The 22,982-nt window shown below is 36.3% G+C and overlaps 1 protein-coding gene across 1 annotated transcript in view; it reads right to left on the bottom strand.

Moving 5' to 3' along the window:
• Mfap1 (Microfibril-associated protein 1) overlaps positions 1-16,991 on the bottom strand; it is a 48,504-nt gene extending 31,513 nt beyond the window's left edge. The window contains exons 1-3 of the mRNA XM_089101416.1: positions 16,863-16,991; positions 5,142-5,440; positions 2,994-3,101 (exon numbers count right to left, since the gene is read on the bottom strand). Coding sequence (XP_088957542.1) covers positions 2,994-3,101; positions 5,142-5,440; positions 16,863-16,941 — 486 coding nt within the window. The 5' untranslated portion in view covers positions 16,942-16,991. The remainder of the gene's footprint in view (positions 1-2,993; positions 3,102-5,141; positions 5,441-16,862) is intronic.
• Positions 16,992-22,982: the final 5,991 nt, after the last annotated feature.

The following is a 22,982-nucleotide window of genomic DNA, read 5'->3' as shown; positions in this document are numbered from 1 at the left end:
ATTTTTCTTCCCTACAATACTTTGAAATTGCATAAAAAAAATTTAAAAGGCCTATATTGTAGGTTGGGCTTCTAGTTTTGACTTACTAAGCTGGTCTATTCTTTTACTTAGTCTGTAAACAGACACAAATAACTGCTGGCTGCATAAAATGATTAGAGAGTGTTTATTTTCACACAGCGTGTGAACACAAACCCCATTCCCGTTTGCAAAGGGGTTCGTCAAGGAGCTGTTAATTAAAATGCACATTAGTTCAATGCCTACAGTCTCTGTATTTTATGGTGAAATCGGTTTATGAAGTATCGCATATGCCGACGACGTTCTTCTATTAGCCGTCTTTTTAAATTGCTTAAGTGGAAATTTAAACAACCACATGCATCTTTAAAACTAAAAAAATCAAGAAAAAATCATTAGAAAAAAAATTCATAAAAAATCAAGAATCCAGTTTTTAATGAAAAGGCCCTACATATTTGCTTATGTCATTTTTGGTATTAGCGGTTGCCAAATTAAAAAACAGAATGTGAAAAAATAAGCAAAAAGCAGTCTGCAAATATATGACACTCATGTTTGAATTTTCATGGACATGGAGCACAGTCATGGTTCAAAGTGGTAACACTAACTGTGATACTGACCTAAAAACTTCATAATCCTGAAACTACCACCCTCCTCCCCCCTCCAAAAAATTTAGAAAATCGCAGTATTATGGTATAGATGAAACCAAGATGGACATGAAGGTAAAAAAATGTTGTGATGTTCTTGGTACATCAATGCAATTTTATAAACGTTTTGGGGTCTTGTTAATGTGAATTCTTCTATTGAACCTAGGATCTTTCCTTTTCTCAGTCTTCTTCTATTTTTTTAACAGCCATAATAGGTAGTATCGGGACCAACAGATTGTTGACGTTTGAATTTTTATGGGCAAAAAGCATTGTCAAATTAAATCCACTAGTTTTACTATATTATCTAACATAGCTTAACGTGGCAATACTGACTGTGGTACTGACCTAAAAACCTTATAATTTTGAAACAATCAAGAGAAAAATACGTATTGAGCAGCTCGGTAGGTATACCTTCGAAACAGATGGAATTTTAACTGAAACAAAATCAATTTTACATTAAAAAAAATTAATTTAATTATTCACTGACTCGTTTTGCTTGTATTATTAATTTTAGGGTTATTGTTGCGTCGGGATCATAATATTACGTAGTTTTGTTGAACATGATATATATATATATATATATATATATATATATATATATATATATATATATATATATATATACATGTATACAGAGTTTGTCCGGAAAGAAATAGGACTGAGTCGATTTTAAAACATTTATTGAGCCAATCGTTACGATTCTTTAAAAACTTTCAAAATAGGCTCCTTCTGCGTCAATGCAGTGCTGCCAGCGCGAATTCCAAGCATTGAAGGCGTCATGGTTAGCATTCTCCGGAATAGCCTTAAGAACCGCGGTGCATGGTGCTTGGATCCCCTCTGTCGCCTCAAAATACTTGCCTTTCATCAGCCTTTTCAGGCGAAGAAACAAAAAAAAAGCCCGGGGGCCACATATCGGCTGCAGGGTGGCTATGCAAGCGGTGGGATACCAGCCTTGGTCAGGTAGATGCTTACGAGAAAAGCGGTGTGAGTTGAGGCGTTGTCGTGGTGCAGCTTCCAGTCGGCTGCGATGTCTTGTCGGACCAGGTTGACCCTTCGTTTGAGTCTCTTGAGCACTTCCACATAAAACTTGTTGTTGACGGTTTGTCAAGGAGGAACAAATTCGTGGTGGACAATGCCTTTGATGTCAAAAAGGACAATGACCATCGTTTTCACTTTGAATTTGCTAATTCTTTCCTTTTTTGGGCGAGGAGACGCCGACGTGTGCCACTCGGAAGATTGCCTCTTTGTCTTAAGATCATACTCAAAGATCCAGCACTCGTCACCTGTAATTACGTTATGCGAAAATTCGGGGTCACTTTCACACATGTTCAATTTCTGGTCGTCAGTGAGCATTTTCGGGACCATCTTCGCGCACAACTTGCGAATGTTCAAATGTACCGTCACAACTTCATGAACGGCAGATTTTGGTAAATTTAACATTTGGGCAATTAAACGAATACTTAGTTGACGGTTTAAGTTCAAAACTTTGCGCACATGAGTCACATTGTCGGTCTTCTAGCACGGTCTTCATCGGCGACCTCATCCCGGCCCTTCAAAAAGACCTAGTACCGCCGAAACACCACTTTTTGCTAGAGCAACATCTGGGTAAGCCTTTTTGATCATATCAAATGTCTCTGTAGCAGATTTACCGAGTTTCACACAGAATTTAATCGCGTACCGCTGCTCTAACGAACGCTGCATTTTCGGCTGGCACCATTCAGAGAAAACACGTTACGGAAAAAGGCCTGCCCTGACCATCCATGTGCTCGGAGACAGCTGACCAGCAGCTTGTTTGTTAGCTAGGAAGGCCCTCTACCGAATCCCATTGGAGCGCGCACGCTCCGAACTACAGTCGTGGCGGAAGAAAATTAGTCTTATTTCTTTCCGGAAACACCCTGCATATATATATATATATATATATATATATATATATATATATATATATATATATATATATATATATATATATATATATATATATATATATACATATCAATTATATTATAAAATATAAACCGATGAATTGTAAGAGTAATACCGAACACAGTTTCAAGAAAATTAATTACAAAATCATTTTAACAAAGATTAAAATTATTAAAAAAAACAAGACAAATTAAAAAGTAATATCAAAAAAAGTTATTTACTTTTGCCTCAGAACTTTACTTGATTTTTTTATGAATATAATTTTCTCTATCTAAATAACTACTGAAAATCAACACTAGAATATGCGATAAAATTGTACGAAAACAAGAGTGAATATAGTGCATATTTTGTTTACATTTTTTTCTCAAATTAATATGTAAATCAGTTAGTTAGAATACAGGTGAAAAAGCTTACATCTTCCTCCCGTTTTTGAAGGGCTCTCAACCTGAGAAGGTGGCGCTTCCTTTCAATTTCATCTTCACTCAGCTCTTCATCTTCTTCGTCTGAATCACGTCTTCCATACTAGAAAAAAAAGCAACGATAAATTAAAGTCTTATATAAACTACAAAACAAGGAAAATAGAGACTGATATAAGCAGCTCAAACAGAATGAAGAGAGAGCCAAACACTATGCTCACCGTAGCTTTATTAAGGAAAATGAGAGAAGTACAAATCATGTATAGATAAGTGAGCAAATTGGTTTTAAAAGGAAGATCTCAAGGAATGCTTCCTTCCCGACGAATATGACACCCAGAGACAATACAGAGATGGAATCTGCTCTGATGGAGGGGACACTTTGAAAATAAGTTTTGAAACTACCCCTTTAAATCTAAAAGGTATATTTCTGTTTTTTATCTTAGAAAGGTTGAGAAGCCTATCTTAGAAGTTGATTAGAGGTTGAGAAGCCAGTCGACCTTACTCCGGATATTCAGTTAAACAAACAATACAGTAACAAGAAATAGACGTATTTCAAAACACCAGACCCTTGGAGTAAAATACACATCTCTAACAGGCTCAGGTTGTTTCCCTGGGGCTGAATGTAAGATTTAATAGAATCGAAATTTAAATATTTATAGTAAAATAAATAATATTTATAGTTTAATTTTATATGAAAATTTGCGCACTAACATTTTCTAACCTGAAAAGAAAAACGATCTAGATTGGGAAAAACTTTGGGAAAAATTGATTGGAGCCTTAATTTTGGAAAAACAGTTTTCCTGTGTTTGATGTCACATTCATACGAGTTTAAACAGTAATTTTCAAAAAGATTTTCCAGAGATGATTGTGTCACTTTGATATCTAAGACTTCCTGCAGGATTATACAAGATGACAAATTAATCCAAAAAACTTTAGGAAAAGACAAGGAAAAAACGTCTAAGGTAGTGACGAACGAAAATGAAGCGCAACGACATCTCTGAATATAGCGTATGCAACAACGAACCAAAATGAAATCGCAAACAAAAATGATGCATAACAAAATGTGCGGTTAGAAGACATGCGGCAACGAGAATCATCAATCGAACAGGACGCATTCGTAGAGCAAGCCAAATTACAATGGAAAAAACGCGTTATCTTAGCACTGCTTAAAACAAAGTAAAATTGATGGTGAGATTGTTGATTGCCTCCCAGAAGAACACAAATCCTAAAAAATATACGATCCAGTAAAGGATAAGCGGGAAGGAGGAATTGAGTTCCTCCACCACCCGTTTATCCTTCCTTAGCTCAATTAAAATTACTGATTAGCTACCTCATGACTTAAAACTAAAGGATAACACAATAATTATGCTAATGCATAATTTTGAAATTTCAGAGGGTATGAGCAATGGAACATGCCTGGTTATTATTAAATTGCATAATAACGTAATTAAACCAAAAAAAAATTAAAGGGGACAAAAATTTTTGGGTATCTATGACAACACCCTAAATTGCACAAGATGATGAACGAATCCAAACGGCTAAAGCAAAATGTATGGACAAAATGTCTAAAATAATGCTGAACAAGAATGAGGCATAACGAAATCTGCAGCTAGAATATATTCGACAACGAGGACAAGCGAAAGCGAGAACCACATCGAATCACGAACGATAATGACGCACAGCGAAATCAACGGTTAGAAGACAAGCAACAACAAGAATTGCAAACAAAAACGACACAAAACAAAATTTGTGCCGAGAAGACACGTGACAGCGAGAATCACAACGAATCGCAAACGAATGCCCATCATTGATCAAGCAGGAAGCATTCACAAAGTAATTAAATTTGAATGAAGGAGTTTTAATGAATGAACAGTTTTGTCGAGGATAAACAGGAAGGAGGAACTGAATCCACTGAATTGAATATATATATATATATATATACACATATTTTTATGAATGGCATCACGGCTTATTGCGCTTATTCCAATATGCCACATTTAACAAACTTAAAGTTACCAATTAAGCTATTTACATAAGAAAATCTGCTTGCTTTGCAGGTTGTTTACTTTATTCCTTCTATCAATAACTCATTAATATTTACTCCTTAATTACTATTATAGAATAGAATTGCTTAAATTTAAAATACCTCTCTTTCTACTTCGCCTTCATATACTTCTGGCTCATGTATTTGCCTATGTCTCTCCTCTCTATCCTCATCAACTTCCCTTATTCTCAATCGTCTTAATCTAGGATCATCATATGCTTCTGGGGGTAGTTCTGGTGAGCTTTCTCGGTCTATAATAGCACGTTCAGATTTTCCAGCATATTTTCTGTGTGCAATAACATCTTCATCTTCACTATCGGATTCACTTGAAGATTTTGCGAAGTCTGGTCGTTTACCACTCACATACCTCTGAACTTTTACTTTTTGCATGTAATATTGACCTAAAATGAGAAAGAATCATTTAAAACTTCTGAAAGAAGTTGCTACGAACCCATTAAACCAGGTATGTAAGCCAGATTTTTTCAGGAAAGGGGGATGATTAATAGTTTGATCAGGAGATCAAGATAATTTTGGATTATATGTACTGTAGGAGTCCAGACCTCTATCTTCTTACTCAATGTCTGCACAACTAGGACCTATCATTCTAAGATATCCCGGCTTTGATGTATATATTAGACCTGAATCCCATCTGGACTCCAGACCAGCCAGAGAAACCTACCAAAAACTCTGGCTTTCAGCCAAAGAATGTACATCGATACATTGTCAATACCGACACATAAAGAAATATATGGAAAGAGGCTCCATTGTATTTGATCCTTCATGTAACTGAATTCTTGTGTATCTGACCCCATGTAGCCGAACCTTCATGTTCAACCCCATTCAACTGAACCCTTGGGTAAATCACTCCTGGTTTAACTGAACATTTTTACAACTCTACTCCCATTCAACCAAACATATGTACAACTCAACTGTCATTCAGCTCAACCCCTGTGTAATCCAACCATCATACAACCCAACCTTCATTTATTTTAAACCCCATTCAACTCGAATTCTGAGCAATCAAACTCTCATTTAACTCCATCCACATCCAACTCAACCCCTGTTTAACCCAAACCTGTCTGACTCAACCCCCTTTTCAGCCCACCCTCATCAAATCAAAAACATAACTAAAAAATGCAACTTACCCCGTTTTGTCAGAGGTGACAAAAGCTTGATTTGAATGGAATAGTCTTTATTTATAGGTAAATTTTTTTTTTATGTTCTGCCTTTGATGTAATACTATAGCCCCTCTAAAAAAACAACAATTTATCCTTCTGTACTAGGGTATATATTTGAAAATTAACGAAACTTTTCAAACAGTTCGTGGTAACGAATTGTAAGTAAGGAGCAACCCGGCTCAATGGTAACCACAACAATGGTAAAAACGGAATTTTGATACCAATAGATACATCAAAAGAATCAGATTTTAATTTTGATTTCAAATATATAAGTTTCATCAAGTTTAATCTTAACCGTCAAAAGTTACGCGCCTGAGAAAATTTGGTTGATTTTCGAAAAAAGAGGAAAGACTCCCTAAAAGTTATAGAACCTTAATGAAAATCACACCATCATATTCAGCATATCAGAGAACCCACTGTAGAGGTTCAAGCTCCTATCTACAAAAATGTGGAATTTTGTATTTTTTGCCAGAAGAAAGATCACGGATGCGTATTTATTTGTTTTTTTTTCTTTTCCTTAGGGGTAATCATATTGACCCAGTGGTCCTAGAAAATCGTAAGAGGGCTCATTGGAACGAAAATTAAAAGTTCTAGTTCCCTTTTTAAGTGACCAAAAAAATGGAGGGCAACTAGGCCCCCTCCTATGCTCATTTTTTTCTCAAAGTCACCCAATTAAAATTTTGAGATAGCCATTTTGTTCAGCATAGTCGAAAATCTAATAAATATGTCTTTAAGGATAACTTAATCCCCCACAGTTCCCATGGAAAGGGCAGCAAGATATGAACTTTGCCCATTGCTTACATATTGTATTGGTTATTGGGAAGTATACAGACATTTTCAGAAAGGATTTTTTTCTGGTGGGGGGGGGGGGGGCTGGGGGTGGTGGTTACTCGAGAGAATCTTTCCGGGGAGGATGTTTCTTTGGTGTAAGGGACATTTCTATGAAGGGGGCACCGGATTTCCAAGCATTATTTAAAAAACGATCAGAAATTGAACAAAAAAAAACAAGTTCTTTCAACTGAAAGTAAGAAGCAATATTAGAACTTAAAACGAACAGAAATTACTACGTATATGAGAAGGTTCTCCCCCAAGTCAATACCTCACTCTTTACGCTACAGTTTTTTTTAGTGCTTTCAAAAGAGCTATCTATTCTAATTAAACGGCCTTTGTGATTCAGGGGTTTGTGAATTGAAATTTTTTTTTAACTTTTAACGTAAAGAGCGCGGTATTGACTAAGAGGAGAACCTCCTCATATACGTAATAACAAATACGTAATAAAAAAAAAAAAAAAAAAAAACAGGCGATACGGCTCAATAGTAATCAAAACTTTTAAAAACGGAATTTTGATGTCAATAAATGTATCAAAAGAATGGGCTTATAATGCTGATTCTAAATATATAAATTTTATTTTGTGTAGTATTACTCATCAAAGGCTACGAGCCTGAGAAAATTTACCTGATTTTTTAAAGAGGGAGGAAACATCCCCTACAAATGAAAGAATTTTAATGAAAATCACACCGTCAGATTCAGCGTATCAGAACACCCTATTAGATAGGTTTCAAGCTCATATCTGCAAAAATCTGCAACTATATCTGCAACGTATTTTTTGCCAGAAGAAAAATATACGAATATAGAAGTTCGTTACGTAAGTTAATTTGTAAATTACGTCAGAACCAAATTTAGAGATAGGCATTTAGCAAAAGAAGAGTAAAATTTTTATGCAAATTTTGTTTACTTATTCAAAGACGGTGAGCCAAAATAAAAGCTGCATTAACTAAAAAACGATCAGAAATTAAATAAAAAAAATAAGTTTTTTAAACTGAAAGTAAGGAGCGACATTAAAACTTAAAACGAACAGAAATTATTCCGTATATGAAAGGGGCTGTCCCCTCCTCAATGCCTCACTCTTTACGCTAAAGTTTGACTCTGTCTCGCAATTTTATTTTTTAAAACAATAAAAAACTTCAGCGTAAAGAGCGAAGCTTTGTGGAGGGGACAGCCCCTTTCATATACGGAATAATTTCTGTTTGTTTTAAGTTTTAATGTTGCTCCTTACTTTCAGTTTAAAAAACTTGTTTTTTTTTATTTAATCACACCCAAGGCCTGAACAGACTTAAACCTCATGAAGTCATGGTAAAAATAGCTGCACCCTAGCACAGAGAGAACCACAGCTTATAGTAACAAAAACTTAAAACACACTAAAAAGTATTATTTTGTAAGTATAAGCTTGCCATTAATACTGATTCGGGAATATTAGTTATTATTTAAATTCATCTGAATAGTATAAGTTTTTTGCAGAAACAAATTTCTGGGAATTTTCAAACAGAACTAGAAACGCTTTTAAATCTCCCTTTTTCTGTTTTTATTCTCCAGCACTAATAGGACACTAGATTATTTTAGAGAGCTGTTTAACATAATTTGAAAGCCAATATTCATATTACGTTTCTTTTTATAATTTCGTCATGAAAATACTATCATAAAATGTCTTATAGCACTCAAATGCGCCATAAAAATGCGAATAAAAGGGGGGGGGAAATGCAATTCTACTGCCATTTCTGGAATGCACAAGCTTGAAACCACAAAAGGTCTTGTAAGCCTCCATGATCATCAGCCCTTAACTGCTGTTTAAAAACCCGCTTTTGAATACTCCCTTTTCAAGTCACCTTTGTAAGTGAAAAAAAAAGAGTTTTAAAAAAACTACTACATAGAAAAAATTCCTCCAAATACAAAGCTGACTCGTTAATGATAGAGGCTATTTATTTTCATTTCTTCACTAGAATTAATTACGAAACAAATTCTTGGAAATTACACAAAGAGCTTGAAACCTGGATGAGAGTTCTTATTCTTTCTTCTTTCCCCAGCACAAGCCAGTCACTGGAACATTGTAGGGGCACAAAAATAGATAAACATCTGTCTGAATTAGTGTTTTATTTCCCCAAACCATGAAAGTATGCATTAAATGGTGCCTGATTTTAATGTTAATAGCATATTTCACCCAACAGCTCCAGATAAAAAGACAGTTGATTCACTACGGTTTTCAAAACTGCTTACAAGTATAAAAATCGTTTTTGTCTGCATTCTTTCATAGCATTTTTTCAGCAGTAATTATTGAGCCTGTAAAACTTTGCTTTCGTCCCAATACCTCTCAATTTTTCTTCAAATTCTATCCAACTTTTGTGTATTCCTAGACTAGAGACTATATTCCATAAAATTTATGCTCAGCCAGAGAAAAAGCTAATTCTAATTTTAGAGCTTAGGCCCAAATTCAATGACCCTTTCTCTTCCCCATTCACATATTTTAAAACAAATTAATTGCAATATTTGATCAACTATGAAAGAAAAATCTGGTCATTTAGAGGGAAACTGGATAAAGTCCAACTTGAATGGAGTAATTATTAACTTTGCCATGCATGAAAAGATACATGCAAGCAGTATCCTGAAAGAGAAGCATTTTCATTGGCTGCCAGCTCTACTGGTTCTTTGTCTTTAGTCCAAATTAGTTTAGCTTACCCAAATGGGTAATATATGTTAGAAACTGTAAATGAAGTGAGAAGCAAATTTTCAGCTTCTAATTAGTTCTAGTTCACTTATTCTTAGGCCTCAGTTGCACAAGGGTTCAGTTAAATGGGGTTATGTTGCATGGAGGTCCAGCGAAATGGGGTTGAGTTGCACCTGGGGTTAGATGCACAGCTAAATGGGGTTGAGTTGCATGGAGGTCCAGCTAAATGGAATTGAGTTGCACCTGGGGTCAGATGCACAAGGGTTCAGTTACAGGCACACTATGGAAAGATAACACCTCCCCATTAGTTGCATGAAACTATAGAAATATCTAACTTTGATTTATTGGACCCTTTCCAATCAAATACAATTTTGCTGAACCTTCCATTGGTGTAATGACTGAGGATGACTTGCTACTGAGATGAAAGGGGGGGGGAGGGTAGAGTTACTAGCTCACTACAGGTTTTCTCCCAAAATCCAAACTCCTTGAAGAGTTTTAACCCCTAACAGAAGAAAGTCTGTATATAGCCATTTTTCTCTTAGCTTTTGGTCATGCCTCTTAATAAGACTAACTACACTGTAGTCAATGAGACTGCTATAATTAATAGCACAAAAGTTATAGTGTAAGTAAGTATAAGTAACCTATGTAAAATTTAAATATAATGAATAAAATCAAATTCAATACAAACAAGACAGTTTCTGCTTGTTTTGTGTTTAACTTGGTTGTTTATACTAATATCTGTTTGTTTTAGATTTTGTTTATTCATTGATAGTGATCTATTTACTTTTCTTTGGAAACTTTTTAAAAATTATTTCGTTTTTAATTGACATAGTCTTTTTCATTGGTTAGGGATAGAATGCTCTAATCTTTTAAGTTTATCTGAATAAGAAACCAGAACTTGGCTCTATTTATATGTTTGACAAAATTTTGCAACACTTTTTAAGAATGGGTTAAAAGCTCCATTATCTTCAGGATTCTACAGGATTGACTGAATTCTAACCCCCATCATGCTACAACCTCATCATACTACAACCTTGAGAGTAGACAAATATTGGTCAACCATACCCTTCCAAATGAACTGAAAGTTTCAACTTAATTGCCTTAACCTTTTCTATGATATGACAAATTCACTATTTTAACAATCTTGGATGCAGACAGTGTATTTTTATTTAGTTCAATTTCCAACTAACACATCTTGATAATTTTGACTTGATACCCTCAGCTGTTCCTAAGATATCACAGATATGCCCTTTAGACTACATTGGATGCACATAGTGTCTTTTGATGTAGTGTTAACATCACCCTAGAAAAACTGTGAAGGTCTGATGTAAGACCATGTGGTTTTCAGGGGATATTGCACAGATTCCCTTTTGAAAATCTGGATAAACATAATTTATTTTGATTTAGTTTTATATTCCCTGCAACTTTCCCTGGAAGTTTCAATTGAATACTACCTTATTCTATCCCTGAGATATTGCACAGGTGCCATTTTGACAACCTGGATGCAGTTAAACTCTTTTGATTTATTTTTGCAGTTGTATTAGCAGCAGTAGTAGAGAGTGGCAGTAACAGTGGTTGCAGTTGCAAGTAGTCAAAATTCCATTTAGAATTAATCATTGTTGCATGTAGCAGTTATAGTCACATCAAGCAATCAAAATACTCACAGTCAGTGTGTCAAGTATTTGCAATCAAAGTTGCAACTAGTTTCATTTGGCATCATAAGTAGCTTCACACACAAAAGCAGTTGTTGCAGTGCAGTCAAATCAGCATGTAACTGCAATCTCAATTCCAAGTAGCCATAGTGTGATGGTTTATTATTTTCTTTTCTTTTTGTTATTTTCATGTTGTGATATTTATTTTCTCAGATTTTGGTTTCTAAATGTGACTCAAAAAAGACAAATTACCAGTTTTGGCAGAGAGTCAAGATATGAGCTAGTTTTGTTTTGAATGAATGTTTTCATATGAAATGGTCAGACCTTTCCTGAATATTGAAGAATAAACAGCTCTGTTTGAAAATCTTTGCACTTTGTGAATTTAGATAGCAATAAGGCTTCCTGGTTGAGACCAATTTTAGGACTTGGGTTCTAATTATTGGTTGCTGTGGTAAAAGTTGCTAATTTGGTGTCTGGTGATGGGATAAGATCCCTGAATTTGGAGAGGCACTGAACAGTGGATCTGGAATGGGGACAGTGTCTACTATTCCCACAAGTGATCCCATTTGAAGAGGTCCTGAGCTAATGGTAACTAATTTAATCACACTAGCACCATTTTGTTATTTTGTATAATTTTAGGTTTCCATTTAGTCTTTTGAGAAAAGTCTAAACCTATTCAATTAATTCACATCACCAACATTTTGCTGTTTTTAAAATTTCAGTTTTTGGTTAGGCTTTTTAGAAAAGTCTAAACCTAATTAATTAACTCATGTTACCAATACTTTGCTATTTTTTAGAACTACAATTTTCCACTTAGACTTCTGAGAAAAGTCTATACTTTCCAGTTGATTATATTGTGAAACCCGCCTACCAAATTTTCCTAATTGTTGACAAATTGGAGTGACATTTTGCCGGTAATTGAGGCAGTAAAGAGAGACAATATTTTCAGAAACCTTAGTATAAGGAAACAACTGTTTGTAACCTAAAGTGGATGAGTCGTATGCCCCAGAATCCTACCAATTCTGTGAGACAGACCAGGTCAACTTCACTAGGTAAAGTTCACGTGAAATTACCCAACACTCTAAACAACAGAACATTAGCAATTCCTAAGAGGAGGACTAAAGTAGACCCTCTTAAATAGTTTAACTCTAAGACAGAACAGGTATTTCAGTCAAATATGACAGAGGTTGTAGGTGGGGCTAAGAGCCTGGCAGATGGGATCAGTTGTCCTTACATGAAGGGAGAGCAATTTAGTGTGAAGCTTTTGCCCAAGGCTATTTCTGAAACAGAAGATAGTAAGGCACAGACAGGGAAAGTGGAAGGAAAGGTAGGGATAGGAGTACTGCCAGAAGTTTCAACAAGTATTCAGCTCTTAAGTAATAAGAATATGATTTGAATAGATGCAGTGCAGTTTAACCAGCTTTTGACAGTGCACATGCAGCTTATGACAGCAATCAACACCCTAACAACAAGCTTGGCGGGTCAACCTGCAGTAAATCAGCAGCAGCCTACAGCAGCACAAGCCACAATTAGACCCAAGCTAATGAAGCTGCTTGATAATGATGACTCATTTTTAAGCATATTTGAGAGTGCTGTGACGGCAAGTGGCTGGCCTAGGGAACAGTGGACTACACAGCTGTATCCAGTTCTATCCAGTGCTGCATTGGAGATGATGTCAGGTTTATTGGCAGATACATTTGCTGATTATGATGTGGTTAAGACAGCAATACTTGAGAAGCATTCTGTTACAAAAGATACATACAGCATATACTTCCAAAGTGGAAGAAAAGAAGCAAAGGAGTCCTAGAGAGAATTTGGAAGGAAGCTGGCAACCTACTTCAATAGATGGCTCAACCTAACATCACTGAGAGCGCAGCCACAGAACTTGGCAGTAACAAGCATCTAGCCAGCCAGAGTGGTTGTGCCACTGAAGGATGTAGAAGAAATTTTTGAGCTTTTGCAGGTGGAACAGTTTATGGAGGCAGTACCATATCACCTGCAGATAACCCTTTGCAATTGGCAGTTTTAAACTCTTAAGGAAGCTGTTTCTTTTGCAGAGGCTAGCGCCATAGCTTGTAGAACAACAAACAATTGTTTGAAGATGGGTGGCAATAACACAGATCAGCGCCTGGGTAAGGAGGGAAGGAAACAGAGGAGTTTTGATGGGAACCGTAAAGGAGGGAAGATCAGTCATCAAGCAAGAGCTGGGTTCAAGGAAGGAAGCTTGCGCAAGAGTCGCCAAGCAGGAAATAGGAGAGCCTACTATGTGTGTGATGACACACCACACTTTGGAAAGAACTGTGAGAGGAAAAATCAACAGCCATGACAGGGTTATACATGACAGGGTTTCCTGGCTGAGAGCCTGGAAAGGGCTGATCACCAGGAGTCAGCAGGGGCAGCAGTAGTGCTTCATGGCAAAGTAGATGGAAGGAATGTTGAAATGCTGTTGGACAGTGGAGCGGATGTACCAGTTCTCCACTCGGAGTTGGTACAAGAAGAGTCATGGTGCTGGGAGAAGTCTTGGTGCATGGCAACACACACAAATACCTCACAGAAGTAATGTTGGACACTTAAAACACTGTTGGACAGTGGAGCAGACATAACAGTTCTGTGCATGGAGTTGGTACCAGAAGAGTCTTGGTGCATGGCAACACACACAAATGCCCCATGGAAGTAGTGGGCATACAGGTGAAACAAACAGATGGTTTGCTTGTTGAACTTCCAGTGAAGGCTGCAGTCTCAGATTAGATCCCACAGAAGTTCCTGGAAGGGAAAAATAGGCCAGAATTCTTGAGGCTGGTAGGCTCAGAAGTTGATGTGTTTGTGACAAGAAGAGCCAGAGCAAGCAAGCCAGCTGAGTTACAAATGGATATTTCAGAGGCAAGACAGTTTGACTTTGACAACTCAATGTTTCCTGGAGGAGGAAAAGCACAGAAGAATCGGGAGCAGAAGCATAGAGAAAGGAAGGCTGATTCTCAGAGCAAGTCAGATGGAGAGGAGGCTCCAAAGAAACCTGGACAGAAAGGGAAAAGTTTTGCTGAGTAACAGAGGATGGATGAGACCTTGCAAGAATTCTGGGCGCAGGATAAGGCCAAAGAGGCAAAAGATTTCATTTTAAGGGAGGAGATCCTTTACCAAGTAGTCAAGGATGAAGATTGGGAATAGCAGAAGTAGCAGTTAGTGGTTCCTTCAGCCTACAGAATATACATTCTAAAACTGGCCCATAATTAACCTATGGGAGGGCGTATGGGCAGGCAACAAACTACCCATAGGATTCTAGAAAGATTCTTCTGGCCAAATGTTTATCTGGACGTTGAAAACATTGCCAACAGTGTCATGATTGTCAGATGACAGCCAGAAAACGTCAAATAGAGAAGGTGCCATTGAAACCACTCCTAATCATTGAAACTCCTTTCCACAAAATAGGAATGGACATGGTGGGACCTCTAGAGCATAGTAAAACTGGTTTCAAGTGGGTCCTAGTGATATGTGACTATGCAACCAGATATCCAGAGGCAATACTGCTTTGTTTGACCTATTAACAGAAGATAGCTGACAAATTGCTCAAGTTTTTCTCTCAAGTAGGGATACCTTCAGAGATTCTGACTGACAATGGAAGTAACCTCATCTCCCAAGCAATGCAGAAACTATACGTGGCCGTTGGCATTAAACCTCTTTGTACCAGTGTTTACCACCTGGAGACAGATAGATTGGTCGAGAAGTTAAATGGGACCATAGTGCAGATGCTACGAAAATTTGTCAGAGACAAGCCAAAGAAGTGGGATCAGTATTTTTCATATCTGTTGTTTGCCTACAGGGAGACTAAACAGGCTTCACCAAGTTTCTCACCATTTGAACTGATCTATAGGCATCACATCAGAGGACCACTAAATGTGTTACAAGAGGAGTGGGAGGTGCATCTGAATTGGTAGTCAGTTACCTGGAAAGTACCACCATTTAAACCTTCTTAGAAAGTACCACAGGGCAAATCTGAATGACATCTTATTTATTCAAACAGGCAGCTATGAAGACACAAGTCTGAAAGAGATGATGACTAAAAAGGACCCTGAGATAATCAAGTGGACTCCCAATGCAGAACTAGCATTTGAGTCTCTAAAGGAGGCATTGTGTTCAGTCCTGGTTTTGAGAAATCTGAATTATAACAAGTCCTTCATACTACAAACAGACATGAGCAACAAAGGACTGGGGGCAGTCTTGATCCAGCGGGCTGACAGGGGGAAAATCCTATTGGCTTTATTAGCAGGAAAATGACACCTGCTGAGATTTGATACTCAACAATTGAGAAGGAGGCGCTAGCATTAAAATGGGCAATATCCAAGTTCCACAACTTCCTGGCAGATGTGCTTTTTTTTTTTTTATCAAAACTGACCATGATCTGTTATGGTGGCTTCATGTGATGTCAATTCAGAACAAAAAATCAGTTTGGTGGATTCTTGCCCAACAAGCATATGATTTCCAGGATAAAAAAAGGTCTCTGGTAAATATCTACTAAATCATATTATTGAGTTAGGAATAAAGTGAATACACCATCTGATGCCTTTTGGTAAATTTCTACCAAATCATATTATTGACTTACACATAAAGTGAATATATCACTTGATGCCTTTTTTTATGCTGATTATGAATATAGTAATCCTTTCTATCGGAAATGAATTTAAGCCCCCCCCCCTATATATGCCAATTCAGGGTATATATTTTGGTAAAGTTCTACAAAATCATATTATTGAGTTAGGAATAAAGTGAATACACCATTCGATGCCTTTTTTTATGCTGATTACGAATATAATAAGCATTTATATCACAAATGAATTTCAGCCCCCCTCCTATTTAGGCTATACCTAACCTAACCCTGAATTGACCTATATAGGGGGGGGGGGGCTGAAATTCATTTCCAATAGAAATGCTTATTAAATTCGTAATCAGCATAAAAAAAAGGCATCAAATGGTGTATTCACTTTATTCCTAACTCAATAATATGATTTTGTAGAACTTTACCTATATATCTACAACTTAACCTAAACTAACCCTGAATTGGCATATATAGGGGGGGGGGGCTGAAATTCATTTCTGGTAGAAATGATTATTATATTTGTAATCAGCATAAAAAAGGGATCAAATGGTGTATTCACTTTATTCCTAACTCAATAATATGATTTGGTAGACCTGCCTTTTTTTAGGCTATGCTGATAACAAATATAATAATCATTTCTATCAGAAATGATTATTATATTTGTAATCAGCATAAAAAAAGGCATTGAATGGCATATTCACTTTATTCCTAACTCAATAATATGATTTGGTAGATATTTACCAGGTTTCTTACCAGGAATTTGACCAAATATATATTACTTTGAGTATATGAAGCCTAGACTACTAGAATCAGGCCAACACTTCATTTGAAAAAAAAATGCTGATTCTACAAAATAAGTTTACCAAATGGTCACAGCAGATAAATAATTTCACAAGAATATACCTTTATCAGTCTTTACTGGGATAGCTCCAGCAGTAGATCCAATAATATATTGCCCTGTATTTCCACTTTGTTGATCCATTTTGCTGTTATTTTGAACTTTATGCCTTTCTTCATTGACTTCACAATGAGCGTTGCCAAAACTTTGAGATATTGCTAAAAGACTTCAATTCCAAATTCTAAACTGTAACTTAGTTTTGATACGATGAACAACTAAAGAGGGAAGATCTATTTTGTTCTGCTTCACACAAAACTAGGTTTAGTTCTGCAACTAGGTAAATTCCCTTATGTTTAAAAATAACAAGTCGATTATCAATCAATCAATCATTTATTATCCACAACTACAAGACAACAAGTAGTACAAGTGGAGTATAAACATAATAATAAAAAAGAAAAACAAAAAAGAACTCAACAAACACTGGCAATTCAATTAAACTAAGAAAAAAACTGTAGAAAACCGTGGTAAGGGGCAAATATTACAAAATGAATCTGCAGAAGGCTTTTTGTGTAGGTCACCAAGCTTTTGAGTTACATCCGTAACATAAAATTTTTTAACTAGATACCGATTTCTGGTCCAGGGCGGCAGAGAAAGAAGAAATTTGCAAAATTTGAGATGTGTCACTTTAATATTTTTTAAATCCTTTAGCTTAAGAACATTAGGTCTTATCTAAATTCATTTTGGGATATATATCCAGTTCCAAAAATTTGTAGCAGGGAATATGAACTACCAATAAATCCTTTTACCCCTTTGATACTCCAAAAAATGTCATCAGATATTTAAAAACCTATTGTCCTCAACTGCAATCAAGTCTTCTTATCGGTTAAAACAAACTAATTATCCCAATTAAACTTCTAAATTCTGCTGATGGGTTATGGGAAGTGCGGGTACTTGATTCACTTTCTCCAAGCAATTTAAGAATTACAGGCCGGCTGGTACAAATACAGCTCTTCATGCTCACTCCCGCTCTCTTCTGCAATCTCCAGAAAAAATGATGAATAGTCTTCTTCTTTTTCATGACTTCATTATGCAATAATAAATACTAATTCATTAGGATCTTCTTTAGAATGCCAATAGATGCCCTACAAATCTTTTTATCTACGTGCCAAGCCAGGTTCGAATTCAGTATTGCAGTGTAGGTATTAGGAGTATTAGCCATAAGGCATAGGCTTTTAAGGGAAGTAGTCTCCACACTCCATAGCTGACAATCGAGTAAAATATGCTGGATCGTTTCATCCGTTGCAAAGCACACCCGGCATAAAGGGGAGTGATGTAGCTCAAATTAAATAACTTACTATTGAGAAGAAGGGAACCTGATTTCAGACTGTAATATAGCGCTGTTTGTAATATAGAATGCAAAGGAGATAAAGTCAATTGACTGTGATTAACATTAGATCTTTGGCTAATAATATCATGTGAGTTGAGGTCAGGGAGAGTTCCTGGATTTAACAAAGAAGTCTTGGCTGCCAGTAAATCCACAATGTCATTATATTTGATACCTTTATGGCTTGGAACATGTTTGAAATAAATCTGGTTGCCTTCAGCCTGGAGGTTCAGAAGCTGTCTTCTAATGTTGAATAAGTCCTTATCATTGGCAACTCTATTAATTTTTTTTTAGCAATAGTATTGCCGATTTGGAGTCAGAAAGGCAAAGAATATTGTCATTAACAATGCTGTAATTTAAGAGAACATCTAGAGCTAAGGGAATGGCACATAATTTAGCTGACAAAATGGAAGATCCAAAAGGAGGGGTAAAAAAGGGTTAAGATTCAGTGATGGAATACATACACCTGCTCCAGCTCTGTCACCCTGAACAGATCCATCAGAATAGATTTTCCTGTAATCAGGGTACAGCTGGGAAATCTGTTCAATTCAATTCAATTATTTAATTCAATTCAATTTATTAAATACTACAATAAATACATAAATACACTTAATTGCTAGAGGTCCCAAGAAGTATAGCTTGTAGAGGACCTCGTATCAATCAAAAATCCACACAAAACAAATCAGGGAAGGAAAAAAAATGCAACCATATCTCAAAAATATAAACACAATCCGAGAAAAATCAACAAAAAACAAAAAGAAAAAACAACAAAAAACAAACAACTGCTACACAATGACCTTTGACTTAATTTTATCCGAAATGAAAATGTCCCGTAATTTATTAAAAATCAAAACCATTAATAATATTATTAAACAACGGGGTTCGAATCTCATTCAACATAATAAGAGAGAAAAAAAGAAAAATAAAACTATATAAAGTAAAGCGGAATAGATAGATAAAGCAAAATGAATAAAGAAATAAAGAAAAAAAACACTATTACTTCAAGCCTTAGAGAATATTTTTCTACAAAGGGAAGAAGAGTTTTTGATAAAAGAAAGTTTACTGGGAATAGAGTTCCAAAGAGCAATTGCTCTCTAAATTGGTGACCTCTGAGCTGCTGAGGATACCCTTTTAGGCAGCCGAAATTGGTGAACAGACCTCCGAAGCAAAGTCTGGTACTTACGTGTTGAAGCTAGATCAAAGTAGGATAAGATGTTTGGAGGAAGCGAGAAATTGAAGGCTCGATGAGCTAGTTTTAGGTTCTGCTTCTTGATAACCACATCTAAGGTATCTAGACCTGTATCACTGCAAAGATCAGCTGTAGGATAGAATCGGGGTAGGCGAAAAGTTGCCTTCACTGCTCTATTTTGTGCTGTTCAGGGTTGCCGAAGGGAAGAATAGTTAGTATTGCCCCATACAGTGCAGCAATAAGAAAGATAAGGAAGGAAAAATGCATAGTAAAGAGAAAGCATTACATCGGGAGGAAGAAATTGATTGGCACGATGAAGCATAGACACTTGACGAGAAATTATAGAATGTGTATAGGAAATATGAGTTTTGAAAGAAAGAAAACAATCAACATGCACACCAAGAAGTATAACACAAGAGCACTGGGGAATTATATCAGTACCATAAAAAACAAAGATTGTTGGGGAAGGTTCACACATGTGGTATGGGGTTCGAAAATGAATAATGCTACTCTTAGAGCTATTCAACAGCACCCCGTTCTGCTCACACCAATCACACACATGGTTGAGAAGAAGCTGAGCCTTAGCAACAGCAGATGGCAGATCATTAGAAACCACAAAAAAATTACTATCGTCTGCAAACAAAACAGTGTGGGTATCAAGGTTGGGAGATGGAGGAAGGTCATTAATATAAATACGAAAGAGGAGTGGTCCCAAAACTGAGCCTTGAGGTACCCCTTTGGAAACCGAAGCTAGATCAGAACATTTCCCATCATAACACACAAACTGAGATCTATTAGACAGGTAAGATTTAAACCATTCAAAGGCAGTTCCCCAAACTCCAAGTAGAGACAGTTTTCCCAGTAAGACAAAATGATCTACCATGTTGAAAGCTTTATAAAAATCAAGAAATAGTCCTAGAACACAACGATCCTTGTCTATGTTAACACGCAAAAGTTCTATAACATCAGCAAGAGCACTTGTAGTAGAGAGTTAAGGTCGGAAGCTATATCGGTGATCAGACTGAACAAAGCAAATTTAAGTTGAAGCACTAATAAACAGGAATGAATAAAACTTCTTGTGCACAACTGATACAAGTAATTTAAAGAAAGTTGGAAGAAGTGATATAGGTGTATAATTTAACCCTTAGCTGGGGTCTGAAGGTGAGCTTGCCCCAATATAGCTTGGCTTGGCTTCTTAAAAAGGGAGAGTACTTTTGTAATTTTAAACGAATCAGGGTATACACCTTTTGAAATAGATAGATTAAAAATATGGGTAAGAGGTTCAATAACATAAGAAGAAACAGACTTAAGCACATGGTTTGTTAGCCCAAGCGCATCAGCTGTGTTACTGCTACTTAAAGAAGAAATAAAATCACAGATCTCTATGCTTGTACAAGGAGTTAGAGAAATACTTCTCTCAGCTGGTGAAGATTTACCTAGTTTGGGAAAGGAGGGGGTCTTAACAGTTGGTAGGGTGGTAAAGTAAGAGTTGAAGGCACTAGGTACAGCTGCTTTGTCAATAGTTGAACTATCTGCATTCTTGAAGGCAGTAGGCTGTTTATTTGACTGTTTCCTACGAGATAAAGCTTCATTAACTACACTCCAAACTCTTTGTAAATTACCTTTGCATTCCTGAATTTTCAACAAAAAATAATTCTTCTTAGCTAGTCTAATTGTTGATGTTAATTCATTCCTATAATGCTTATACTTTGATAAATCATCAGGATCAAGGCTTTTGCAAACCAGCTTAAAAAGCCCTGACTTCTGCATTGTTGATCTCTCAAGATTTGGAGACATCCAAGGCATTTTGGGTTTATATTTACTTGAAGATTTTACTAGGGGAAAAGTTTTTTCAATTAGTGTTGTCAGCCGACTTATTAATGAGCCTGAAGCCCTATTAACATCATCAGAATTCATTACTGAACACCAATCACTAGCACTAAGATCAGACATAAGGTTATGAACATTACTCTGACTATAAGTTCTTGAATAAGACTCACTTCTGGTATCCTCTTGGATCAGCATTTTTAATCTGGGAACAGAACAATAAATTGGAAAATGGTCAGAAAGATCACAGAAAATAATACCAGAGGAAAATTTAATATCATTTTTAGAAGACAGAAAAATGTTGTCAATCAGAGCTGCAGAAGATCTGACTGGATCAACACGAGTAGGAAAGAAAATGCAAGGAAGAAGGCCAGAGGAAGAAAAAGATTAAAAAAAAACGGTCAGACTCATTATCACACCCAATTTTCAATAAACTGCAGTTAAAGTCTTCAAGCATAAAAACATTTCTTGAAGCAAGCTTATCAATTGAGTACATTTCATCAATTAATTCAGAAAATTTCGCAATTGGGAAAGGTGGAGGCTTATAAAATAAACAAATAGTGTCACAACTTACTGTATCACATGACAGGTCAACAATCAAAGCATACAAGCTTCTATTATTTATGACTGGATCAAAAATCGTCTCAAGATCTGAACGTCTCATAACATTAAGATTACTTCTGACAGAAAGGGATATACCACAAGAGCACTTAGTTAGAAATCTAGTTGAGTGGTATGCAGTAAAACCTGGTATGTCATACAGAGACATATCATCACTTGAAGACCGGAATTTGGCTTTATTTATTGGAATAAGTTCTGCTTGAAAAATAAGTGGACTCATTTCCCACGGCGGAGTGTCAGTAAAGGGGTACGCATTGAGGGAATACTGACTCTAATTTGGGACATCCAGTTGAAATTAATTCCAAGATAAATGACCATTGGTGCCCTTTGGGACCATTGGTGACCGAGCTGCCTTCAGTGCAAAGGTATGATTGTAGACAACATGCTTACTTCCATAAGATTGAATACACGAGAACTATTTCTTCCTTTGACTGGACGCCCTTTAACTTAGAGAAACCAAACCAGAAAGTTGTTTTAATTTATACAGAGGAGTATACCTGTGCAAACTAAGAGCAATTCGAATATCTGAATTTTGTAACGATTCCAGGGTTTTAAATGCACAATGTTGAACGAATTGAGAAGAATTGGATACCATATTCTAGAATAGGTGGGATATATAATTTATAAGAATGCAAAATTACATTAGGGTGGCATGCCAATTTTCTTCCAGCAATTCTCTAAAGAACGCAATGTCTCTGAATGATCATGGATTTCAAAAAATTAATATGTGCATGCCACAACTTTTTAGAATCTAACCATAGGCCAGGCAGCTTCACTAAGTTGCAATATGGAATTTCACTAGAGAAAATGTGAAGTTGATTGGAAGGATCTCTTGAGCAATTCGCAAATATAATGGCTTTGGTTTTACTGATTGAAATTGGAAAACCAAAAGCTAAGGAGAATCTCTGAGCTAATCTTATATCCTGTTGAATAAGACTTTGGAGAATTACAATTTCCTTTCCCAACTTCCAAAAAATCAAATCATCTGCGTTAAGGCCAATTAATGAGTGAGATAATTGGAATTCTGAAACACACAAATTGAACAGAAGGGGACTCAAAATCGTGCCTCGAGGAAGACCTTTAGTAATGGGGTTCATCTCTCCCCTAATTGGTTTAATTGCATGGTGATGCACAACACCATCGCGGGAGGATCCTCTATAGGAG

The sequence above is a fragment of the Artemia sp. Qi Xiang Cuo genome, chromosome 15 (assembly GCF_049724085.1).
Source record: "Artemia sp. Qi Xiang Cuo chromosome 15, ASM4972408v1, whole genome shotgun sequence".
NCBI classification, from domain to species: Eukaryota; Metazoa; Arthropoda; class Branchiopoda; order Anostraca; family Artemiidae; genus Artemia; species Artemia sp. Qi Xiang Cuo.
The sequence above is the reverse complement of the archived record's forward strand: the minus strand, read 5'-3'. Positions and strand labels throughout refer to the sequence as shown.